General features: G+C 41.2%; 1 protein-coding gene across 42 annotated transcripts in view; it reads right to left on the bottom strand.

Moving 5' to 3' along the window:
- The window catches only part of camk2b1 (calcium/calmodulin-dependent protein kinase (CaM kinase) II beta 1), a 79210-nt gene that overhangs the window by 51074 nt on the left and 15698 nt on the right, over positions 1-12438 (bottom strand). For all 42 annotated transcript variants that reach the window (XM_037778954.1, XM_037778961.1, XM_037778932.1 and 39 more), the window contains exons 3-5: positions 8887-8946; positions 7560-7614; positions 7235-7300 (exon numbers count right to left, since the gene is read on the bottom strand). In XM_037778954.1, the coding sequence (XP_037634882.1) occupies positions 7235-7300; positions 7560-7614; positions 8887-8946 (181 nt within the window). The remainder of the gene's footprint in view (positions 1-7234; positions 7301-7559; positions 7615-8886; positions 8947-12438) is intronic.

The following is a 12438-nucleotide window of genomic DNA, read 5'->3' as shown; positions in this document are numbered from 1 at the left end:
AGCTGCTGATTAAAGTGAAGGGAGTTAGCCCCGAAGCTATGACAACAACGGCCCAGGCTCACTTAAGTGGGCCGTTAAGTTGAACCAGCTGTTCTCATTTTTGTGACAAGCGGCGGCTGAGTCAAGTGCAACACCTAGTGGTAAAATTCGGTATACCGGCCCAGTCCGGTATCAAACCGGTTTGGACATTTTTACAACGGCCCAACCTTATTGTCCACTCCCCATTTTGCGTTTCATTCTTACAGAAAGTTCATGCCTCGTCATGACGTATGCTGCCTTCAAATGGAACTCGTGGTTACGACATGGGTGGGAAGTCGTGTACATAATATGCTCGGTGTTCAAGTGGTTAAGTCATGAGAAAACAACTGCTAAGCAACGGCAATACTAACGTTACATTAGGCATCTAGAAGCCAATTTAGCAATCTAGCAAGCGGGTAACGTAATGCAAGGAATATATACGTAATGCAGGAAATGTAAAGGCATAATGACAGACGAAAAAGATGAGGCCGTTTGGAATATCAACATTTCCCTCAGACATATTATGACAATGTCAGCAAACGCGTCACAACTCGTGAACTCTGGGCTTTCAGAAAATTTCCACTTAACGCAGTTTGAGCTGACATTTGCTCTTTGATATAAAGTGAAAGTGATGAGAGACGCAATGCATGCATGGACACATGGTCTGACCTGACAGTGACCCATTATGTGTGGCATTTAGAAAATAAGAGAGCACCTCCATCTCACTCCTCTGATTGTCCGTTTGAGTGTGCCTCTTATATCTCAGTGTCCAAAACCATTATGTCATTCCAAAGGACTCGTCTGTTTATGAACTCCTGGTGAGGCAAAGAGGGAAAAAAGTGCGGCGCTCGTCACACTTGCCAAAAAATGTGACTTGCTCAGCACTTTGTACTACAATGTCCCACTGTTCTCTGCAGGAAAGTAAAGTGATACTGGGAGGAAAATCAAATACAGAGCCAGTCTGTATGTCAAGACAAGGCACCTTCTCTCCCTCTCATATGCCTGAGTATCCTTTCAATACTAAAATACACAAATGAAGCATGTCCAAGCCTGTTGTGTGTAATTTAAAAATACAACAAGACAACCAAAAATCGATATTCGAATGGACAATTTTGACAGCCCTACTCTGGTTTGCTAACATGTTAGCCAAAGCAGGTTCATAAATCAGTCTGTCTGCTCCCTAGTGAGGAACAAACTCCTAGAATTCAGCTTCAGGTGTAATTTAGTTCTACTAAAAATGGCCTCCATCCAATCAAAAACCACCGAAGAGAAACTCTGACAGGGGGGCAACAAGATGTGATGCAGCACAGTTTGGGGTCTGTGTGAGGCTAATTATCGTAGCTAATTAAAGTCCCAATTCTTGCTGGTCTCCAAGGGAGTGAGAGGAGGAGGGGGGGAGGACTGGCCTGGATGACTGACATTCAAAGAAGTGAACGGAGGGGATAGGAAAGTGAGTGTGTGTCTGTGTGTGTGTGCGCACATGAGCCAGGGATGAGTACTGCAAGGGTTACACAGTGAGTGGGAAAGACAGCGATCACTAGGGGGCTTAGATTGGCTCAGATTGATTAGTACTGTAGCATACGGTGCTGTAGGTACATATATACACACACAGTAAAATACTCTGAGTCTGTTCTCAAAACTGAAAAAACAAAAATTATGCGCACACACAGAAACATTTCCACCTTCAGCAAACAGACAACACATGCAGTAATGAGCTGGATACATTTAATAGTCCATCAAGCATTCACGCCTTTGTTAACTTCAATGACTGGACCAAAGCCAAAACAGAAGCTCTTTTGCATCAGGCATAAAAGAGAAATTGGCTAGCAGTTGTTGGGGACTACTAAATATGCAGTTTTGACAAAACAAGTGTCCTCCTTAGTGCACAGGAGATGAACAGGCAAAAAATATCCCAGATAATTAGCAAATTGAAATCCTTCACCTTAAGCACAATTTTTACAAAATTAATGACCGCCTTGTAAAAGCCACAAACAGAAGAAGCTAGCCTATCAGTGCAGGTCCTCTAATGTGAAGGAAAACATTAACATTACATTAACTCTTGGAGACTGATGGCAGTGCTTTAATTAGGGGTGGGAAAAAAATCAATACAGTATAGTATTGCGATATTTTGCGAGAGATCTTTTAAAGCCTGAAAACAGAGCCATGAGGAGGTGCAGAAGTCTAGTTTACTCTCAGAACACTTGAATTACAATATGCTGAAAGGTTATTCTCTAAAAATGAGGATAGCTGGTCCACCTTAAGTGAGCCTGAGCTGAAGTTGTTGCCAACTTCAACCCCCTTCCAAACCTCCAAGGAAGAGTGCCGGTCGTTGATGCCAATTTTCATAGTGGCCAAACGGTGGTACTACAACTTCTGTGTTCGTCACGTGATGTCATTGGGCCCAAAAAGACTTTTTCTCAGAAAACGTACTTACTTACAATGGGAAAGAAACGTCTGTAACTCAGCGGATAATTTTTTTTAGGTGAATCAACTTCCCAATATGAACACTCTAATAGCCCTTATTTAAATCATTGGGTCCTAAAAGTTGTAAAATGCACTAATAGCCGAATCCAGAGTTATTTCCCTTCCTCCGTTCATGTGAATGAGACCCAGACTACGGCTGGAGCGCGGGCTGGGAGGTGGAGATAGCAAGCTGTGACAACAGCGTGACGGCTGTGACGGCTGTGACCCCGTGACCGAGCCATGTGACCGAGCAAACGCTACTGCGTCTGCTCCATGGGCCCAATGGATGCGGAAGATCGACCGAAGATCCGCGTACTTTTCCTGTCGGAAATCGAGCCATTTTGGCTTCATACGCCACTGAGCAACTTTCAGCAGAATGTACGGGGCTCCGCCTCCAACGCTGTATCCGGTTCTCTTTATATATCCATGCCCACTTCACTTTAACTAGCAAGGCGCAAGACACAGGAACTTGGCTTGGGTCTTGAGAAGCTGTAGCATTTATTTACCGACAAATAAACTGTAACTTACACACACTGCATCACTAGGTTCACTCACACACACGCTCTCTCGGCCGACCACACACTCCCTTATGTTACACCGCCAGCGCCACTTGCAACACCGCATTGGATGTTAGGAATGAGGTGCTCTTGGACGCAAATGGTGAAATAGATGTACCATGGGAATTTCAAAATAAAGGCGCATCTTACACGATACTCAATCCATTGATCCAGATCGATGTATCATTACACCACTACATAATTGCATTATGCGAGGCATGGCAGCTGTCATCAAATCAAACCGGGTCTCATGGAAAACGGAATAAAAAAATAACTCATAGACCCACTGAAACAGTCCATCCTATGAGCTAATCAGCCACAGAGTGTGAAAAACTCTGACAATAAGAAATAGCCCATATCAGGCTTGATTTAATTGGTGATGGAGCTTACTGCACAAACTAAAAGCTGAGCTGTGAGCCAAAGCTTGCCACTCATGTCCCCAATAGAACTGTTTTTAGACGCTTGCTGTACACAGTTAAAATAGTTTCACTAGCGAATGCGAGTCATTGAATCGTGCTTTGAAAATACTCCATTCTACTGATATCTAAAAGGTGAACTACACGATTCAATTTCACACGCTTGATTAAATTTTTAATGAACAATTAATCAACCGTCAATTAATTGTTAACATCCCTAGCTGGGATTGAACCTGATCCAGCACCTCTGAATAGGAAACAGAAATTAGATGGATAATATGAACTTTGCATTCTATATAGTCTGACAAAAACAGTAATGATGTGAATGTATTTATTAAAAGGTGAGCAAGAGCGGTGCCTCTTATTTATATTTAATGGAACAAACTAATCAGACTAATTGAATTTTGAGGACTTCATTACCCAGAAATCAAGTAATGTGATGTCAGTGAACTGTGCACTACAGCTCATATTTACACACCTGGTCTGGGATCACTTTCTACCCGAGGGTATCAAAGAGACATTTTAACATAAATGTGGATTTTCTCATGCCCAGGACAAAACCAGATGACTTCATGTCAGTTTTCAGCTGAGGAAACTGAAAATAAAATGCACTCATCAAATGTTTCACAGTGGATATTTAAGGCTTAAGGCCTAGTATGTAATACAAACTGGTTACACAGCCAGTTATCTAGGTAAGACTTTGCTCAAATTACCTGAGTTCACTTTTCTCTGCAAGTCAAACAGAGTAGAGACGAGAGCTGAAGGCAACCATTTACTGTGCCATGAATTTAACAATATCAGACTATTCAGTTTCACTTTTAATGTTGCTGAATGGACTAACACCCACACCACAACTGTCATTTTCAAGTATCTCTCTCACTCTTATCTCAGTCTATTGTCTGTCCACCCCCCCACTACTCCATTTCCTCTTCCGCCATTGGTTAAAGTGAACTGTGTGTGTGTCGATGAGTCAGCACGAGTGGTGGGAGTGAGATATAAAACAGCATGGGTGGTGGTGGAGGGTGAATAAGAAAGTAAAGAAGACGGCTGAATGAAATTTAAGAAAAGAAAGAGACATACACACAAACACTACATGTGGGAAGGGCAATTTGTTTTGTTCTGCTTACAGGGGAAAAGTGAAGGGGGCAACATAACAGTATAGGGATGCACCCTGGACCACTTGCACCAGTCAAGCTAATTGGATCATTTAAAAGACACATACTTAAGGTTTGACCAATAAAGCTTTGTTTATACTCGCGCGAGATGCCGTAGCGGGCCTCCGTAGATGGTGTGCGCACTATAAGCATGCACATAGGCGTTTATTCTCGGCATGGTGTTCGTTGCAATATGCTCCGAAAACGACAGGAGGCATACAAACAAAATATCCTGTGGATAAGCAAGACGTTAACGGGTGGTACCGGAAAGGAGAGTAGGCTGCCTGGCAACAGTAGTGAACACTAAACACCGACGAAAGTACTGCTAAATGTTGCATTTGTGTACTATTACTGTTGCTTCCCTCTAAGTCAAAATTACTTTCTGTCTCTCGGTGCTTCCCCTCGGGTCACCACTCTTTCCATGAGATCTTTTCTTTAGCTTTTACAAAACAATCTCTCATATTCTTTCACAGCCTGCAGCAAAAATCATCTTCTTTCCCCAGTGTGTCGCCTATTTCTTTCCAAGTATTTAATGTCATGTGACTGTCCCTGTGGTTTCTCAATGAAAAGCCGTAGAGATGTCTGTACAGACATGTAGTTGCAAAAATTCAGGGGTACACAACAAACCACCGGGACAACTTGGAGAGCCTTCGCGCACAACGCGAAAGCCGTGAAGACAGAATTTTCTGGCGCGTACACTTTGCGATGGTTTCAATACGGCGACCATAAACCAGGCTTAAGAGTTTGTTGATTTCATTAGAAATATCAGCGACCTTCTATGTGCAGTTTGTATTGTTAGCAGCAAGGTAATTGTTGTCCTGGGGTTCAGAGTTTCCTGTGTCATGGTCTATTTACTGTTTTAGAAACTATTTTGTCGCTACATGTTACACAATGGGGGGAAATAAATTTGAGAACACAAAATGTAAAAATGCTTAAATTAGGGCTGCCCATCTTAAGCTTTGGTTATACTTTCTGCACGGACGTTCGCACCGACATGAGTCATGACATGATGAATCGTGAGGAGGAAACGTTTGGATCTTAAATACTCTGTGCGGGTTTCTCCTTGTGGCAAATCGACATTCTCAAAGCTCCTCAAAGTTCTCCATTTTCGCCGCCCATCCGCGTAGTTACAAAAATGTGCATGTGCGCGTACAGGCGTAAACCTGCAGCACGGAACCCTCGCAAAGGGTCGTGTCTGATGGTGTGACGTCTATTTGGCTGTGTGGACACTCGCGACCCTCGTGGATGCGCAAGCATACATTTTTAAATCGCTTTAGTCGATTATTCAACTAATCAGTCGTTTTGGTCTTAGTTAATAAGATTTCTTCAGTCGATTAGTTGTTTTTTATGCTTTTTTTTCATGCTGAATGACTTATTTTCAAGAAAGTTATGAGCACATCTCTGGTAAACACAACATTTAAAGTGGTGCTTTTGTGTGATTCTTTGTAGAGAAACAGATCTGTTGATTACATCCACTAATCGATTAGTCTTGTGCTAAGTGCTTTTTGCTGTAGCATGTTTTGCACTTTGCAGGAATCACTTGTCCATTTATTACAAAAGAAACTAGACTGGTGGCTCAATTTTCCCTACAAGTATTCATTTTCTAAATGTAGGTTATGAATAAAGGCGAACTGCAAAATACATGTTGTCAGCACATTCTTGTACTATATTTATAAACTTTTTAATTGCACTGTTAAAATATCTAACATCTCATCTTGGCCGCCTGACATCCCTCTCACTCACAGCAGTGAACGTCACGCTTCAGCGCACCTTGGCTGTTAAAAGGGAAGACAAAACGCCGAAGAGCTCAGCTGTGTGTGAACACTTTAAATTGAGCGATGACAGACACGTGTTGCAGCGCTATGCTGCTCCATCTCTGCCGAGAACGGAAGAATGTCTGGCTGAGTCCTTCCCGAGTCATGCTCAGCACATGTTGATTGCTACCGAGACAGCCATAAAGATGACAATCACAAAATGCTGTGCTACACTTTGGAACGAGGCAGACTGTTAACTCCCATTCACTGTCAATTTCACATAAATTGGGCACTGTATAGTCCAAAATAGACAACATCCACCACACAGATGTTTTGAGAATCCGATTTGGCCTTGAAAACCCATATTGGTCAAACCTTGGATTAGACGTAAAGGTCACTGTGTCAGTGTGAGAGGTGAAGTACTGTGGCATTGATGTAAAGGAAAATGCAAAGGACAGAGGAGGAATAGTGAGAAATAAGAATGAAAAGAATGAAAGAGCAAAGAAAAAAATAGTAGTAATATGACAATGAAAATAAGAGGTAGAGAGTTAGAAATTTCAACAGAAAGAGTGAAAGGGAAACAACCAGCAGGAGAGAAGAGAAGAGGCAAAGGAAACAAAAGAGGAGAGTAAAAACAAACACAGAAAAATAAAACGTGGTAGAGAAGGGTTGTGAGGAGCAGAAAACGGGAAAAAGAGTAAAGAGGAAAGCAAGAAAAAGAGGAGCGCAGAGAAGAGCAGATAAGACAGTAGAGAAGGGTCACAAAAGTAACGGAAAGATACGTAAAACTAACAAAAAACAGAAGACAGAGACCATTTAAGGACAAGGAGAAGCCCTTTCACACAGACAACGAGTGAAGGCTGCGCTCCTACCTGGCATCGGCCTCACTGTAATACTCTCTGGCTACGATGTCCTCAAACAGTTCACCTCCGGTCACCCTGCACACACATACACACATACATATTATTATTATTGGGATGCTTGGGATCCCCCCCCCGTTCCCCCAATACCCCCACCCCCATTCCCACATTGTTACCATGGAAACTAGAGGGAATTGCCAAGAGATGGATGTGGAGGGCGTAGGTGGTGGTGGTAGGGGGGATATAGGAGAGAGAGAGTTATGTAATTGTATAGGAGGAAAGAAGAGGACAAGAAAGGAGAGGAGATGAAGAGGAGATGAAGAGGAAGATGACTTACAAGTCAAACAGGAGGTAGTGGAAGCCCTCCTCTGATATACTGTCATGAAGACGAACTGGAAGAGATAGATAAACAGATAAATGTCAGTTTCTCTCTGTATTAATTTTTATTCTTATTGTATTTTATTATCAGTTACTTGTGCGAGTATAGTTGGAACCGAGACACTTTTTGTTTGAGAGAAAAGGAGAGGGTGAGATTGTGTGTGGGGTAGAAACCACAGGGAGTCATAATAATTGAGTCTTACATCATACAGTATATATATTCACAGTATTGTAAGGGGCTCCGGCAATGAAGGGGTCAACTAAATCAACAGAAATAGATGGATATTAGGTTACACTGATGTGCTGTATTACAGCAGAGGTTCTCAACGATTTTACAGCCAAGGACCCCTTACAACAGAATCATTTAATTAAGCCTATTTTTTTTTTACATTTCTATTGTCTTAGTTGAAAGAGAAGTTCATCAGAAATATATTAGACATTTATTAAACATATTTGCAGATTCTAAAGGTCTTTGCACATCAAGTTTTTAATTTCCATATGCGTTTTTTAAATCCGTCATCCGGTAAAAAAACGTTACGCACAGAAACCATGCACACCGAGTCCGATGCGTTTCGTTTAGGACCGTCGATCGATTAAAATATTTAATTGTGATTCATCGCAAATTAATCAGACATTTTTTTCTGTTCAAAATGTACCCTAAACCTGCAGTAGGCAGAATATTTTTGGCATCATTGGGCAAAAGTACCATAATAACCTTTCAGCATATTGTAATTCAAGTGTTCTGAGAGATAACTACACTTCTGCACCTCCTCATGGCTCTGTTTTCAGGCTTTAGAAAATCTGGCCATGAGCCATGAGGAGGCGAAGAAGTGTAGTTTTCTCTCAGAACACTTGAATTACAATATGCTGAAAGGTTATTATGGATTTTTTGCCCAATGATGCCAAAAATACACTGCCTGCCCCCGCATTAACTGAATGAATCTGAAAACTTTTCACGGACCCCACTTTGAGAATCACTGTATTACAGTACTTAACATTGCTACTACTATATTTTCTTCTGAAATCAGTAAAAGCTGGGTTGTCTTTTGTATTAATTTGTAATAAATGGGTTTATAATTTGAGTTAATACTTACAAATTGATTTCCACAAAAAGTAGTAGAAAATGTGATATATTTTGTAATAAAAGGAAATAATCAAATAAATCAAAACAATAGCAAATAGCTCTTCACTCTGAAGTAAGTGGTGAAAGATGGGTTTCATTTTGATTCATTTAATCAGACACATGTTGGTGGTAAAAGCAGCAAAGATAGAAAGACATGTTTCACCGATGTTGGGGTGTTTCAACAGGCGACAGATCCGAGCCTCTCGTTCCAACTTCTGGTGATCTGAAGGGACACGGAGATAGAAAGACAGAGAACAAGAGAGAGAAAATTAGGAGTTATTCCTAAGATCTGACTGAAAACCTCATTATGACATGACATTGTAGCAGCCCGCCTGGGATAATCAGGTTAAATGTGAAAATGTCAAAACACTGTGGTGAGATATGTAATTTCAAAGGTTGATAAAAAAGACACTCAGTTGCGTCTGAGATATGACACACATTGACAAATGAACTACGGTATGTAGATTCACTCAATGGGCTTTTGATAAATAATAATTTGATAAAGCTGAACAGCAATAATGAGAGGTTTTGATTCTCCAGATGTTCAGAGGATTATTTGTGAATGTGCGATATGAGACACGGTGTAAATGTTTGTCACATTTCCTGAAAACCCAAGACCCAGTTTTATCAGGGCTCGACAACTAACAGTACATTAGACACTGAATTGAGTGGGGATGAGAACATATTGTAAAATCCACTCAAACCAAGCAATTGGAGACAAAAGAAAGATTTGTGATTCGCTAGATTAATGAAATTTGAGGTTATATATCCCGTGATTCAACTCTTTCCCATGGTCTAGTGTTGAAAAAAGTTAGCGAAAATCGCTTAAAAATACTTAAAAGTATTATGATAGACGTGTGTGCGCATGTGCGCTTATATAACTGCTTATTGATGCTAGCCAGCCGCGACTCCATGGTTATTAAGCAAGCAGCAATCCCAGCCCACATACAAACACACACACACACACACAAGGGGGTGGACCACCTTGTATGTGCAGGCATGCAGAGCACAGTAGAGAGCAAAGACATGGAAATGCATGTGTTCACCCCCACAGCCATGTACAAGTTGCACAGGCGTAAAAGCACACAAATGCACACATACTGTACACACTATGTACAGAACACGCAGGCACACAAATAGACACAGATTCACGCTGGCATTGAGGAGTGACAGTGAAGTGTAAGCCCGGTGATTATAGTCTTAGAAGATGAGAGGAGCGAGGCGGAGAAAGGAGTGGAGGAGTGTTGAAGGGGGGTGGGGCAGAGGAGGAGGAAGGAAGGAGGAAGAAATGCAAGGGCGATTAATATGCATAAAGCCTGGTTGCCGTCTTTCTGTTTAAAGACATTGCTGTGTTGTTTCGCCGACCACTGCCTGTTACTTGATTTGTTTTTCTTCCTCACACTATTGATTGGTCCTATAATTTTTCATTTTGGTTTTGGAGGAGGATATGGACACACTGAATGTTGTTTTTTTTCCCCATTTGTTTGTTTCCTGAACTCACCCTGACTCTCTTAAGCTTACCCGCGTTTTGAAAAATACCAACTGCCCGCTTGTGTTGAACACTCCCAGATATGTTATCCATCACACTACCATGTCAAATGGTGGAAAACGTGTCATAAGCACAAGCATCGCATTTCATTCTGTCAGTGGCATCTGCTGACATTACTCTGCAAGTACAGAATTGGCTCCGAGTAAGCGCAATGGTTCATGTTAGCTTAGTCTACCAGATGGCCAGACTGGGCCTTTGTCATCTATAGTCTTTGTAGGTTGCTAGATGTAATTGTAAAAACTATTGATTGTTTTTATTAAAGGAACAGTGTGTAGCATTTAGGGGGATCTATTGGCAGATTCAATATGTATTGCGATTCTACAGGTGTTGCGATTCGATATTACGATTTATTGCGTTTTTTGTTATCGTTTTTAACACCAGACCATGGGAAAAATTTTAAATCATACACTTCTAGAGATTTTAACTTTGGAAAATATCTAAATAAGTATAGTATGAATGGTTGATTTTACGCATTTATGTAGTCAGATGTCCTGAAGTCAAATATATCAGTCATTGTCAGGAATTACTTTTTGTTTTTGTTTCCATAAACCCAAAAATCAAAGAATAAAGTAATTTCCCTCACAAATTACTGGTATTTTCTATTTAATGTATAAGGGACATGTAATGTCCATATATGTATTGTGTATATACAGTTCCCTTTGTTAACACCTTGAAAACCGGACGTAGTTGTACATGTATACTTCCGCTAAATTCGCCAAGTCCGTCGCTAGCTCTCCTGTCAGCTCCGTTCTCTTTATTCATCCATGGTCAGCTCTGTCGGGGCCGTTTGAATGCATTTAACATAAATGTCAGCATATGGGTGCTCTACAGTTGTACCGTCAGCCCCTAACCCTTTTGACCACGGAGATGAGAGTGACGGCTGGCTTTACCGCACGTTATCGCAATACGATAACGTTTCCTGTCCATGACAGAGTAAGCATGCGGCTTTAGCCGTGATGTCTAGCTCTTTTTCCTGGCAATGTGTGCAACCCAAAGTGTTTCCATACTTCCATACTGTGTGTGTAGTGTTTACCACTTTAAAATTTAAAATGTGAAGGTGCAGGTCGTATCCACGCAGACCCTCTGCCGTTTTCTACTTCGTTTTGGCTCGCGGCGGTCAGCCGGTTTGTTTTAGTTGGCGAATACAGAACGGATATGACGTCACATTACTCAGATTACAACAATAAAAGCGGTGCCTTCCCTACCTCCGTATAGACTCAAATGAAGCAAATATATCGATTCTGGCATTAAAAAAAACATTTTTAAAATCGTAAAAAAAAAAAAAAAAAAAAATCACAATACATTGGTGAATCGATTTTTTATCCCACCCCTATTAATAAGTATGTATTCTTTAGTGTATAAACACCTGAAAATAAGGATCATTGTGTTTTTGTTAGCTTAGAATGAGACGTTTATATCTACATAGGGAGCTGGTCCTCTTCATGGAGATGGACTTATGATGAGATATACCAACCTCCTCTGTAACAAGTTGCTATTCAGGTCCTTTATCCCTGCTATATCAGGCTGGCTGGATCAATGGGAGATAAACCTACAACCAAGATGGTGAATGACAGATGATCTGCCCATGGCAGACCACTCAAACAAGGTTTTGTTATGGCTGCTCTTCACAAGTACTTTGCACGCGGTCTGTGCTGTGTGAGATAACCTGGGGATGAGGGGGAGCGTGGGGATTTAGTCAGTGAGAGCAGTGGATGAATCGTCAAGATGGTCTGGGGTATCATAGTCTTATTTGATGTTCCCACAGCTGTACTTCTGAATACAGATAGTCAGCTAATCAGTCTTTGCTTTGGATTTTCTAGGCGCTGAGAATAAAATAGGAAGTGGTTGAATGGCTGGATGACTGCAAGGAGGGGTGGCTGGGTTGGATCAGATATCGGTGACAATGGGGCTGATCTATTCAGTTCAGTTCTAGGTTTGTATACTATATACATTATATACTGGAATTTCAATTCCTGTTTAATTTTTGACCAATTTGTTGCTGCATTAAAACGGGTTGTTAAGGTTTTAACGGGTTAAATTGTCCGTTGTAATCGGTAACACTGGTGTTGTCACAAGTTTTTTATCTGGTGGGAAAATTTCCAATAACCCAATAATAAAAAATAACCAATCCTATGCTTCTGATGCAGCAGGGTTAATAACCAATGA

Source organism: Sebastes umbrosus, chromosome 8 (genome assembly GCF_015220745.1).
Source record: "Sebastes umbrosus isolate fSebUmb1 chromosome 8, fSebUmb1.pri, whole genome shotgun sequence".
NCBI lineage: Eukaryota > Metazoa > Chordata > Actinopteri > Perciformes > Sebastidae > Sebastes > Sebastes umbrosus.
This window is presented reverse-complemented; position numbering and strand designations above follow the sequence as displayed.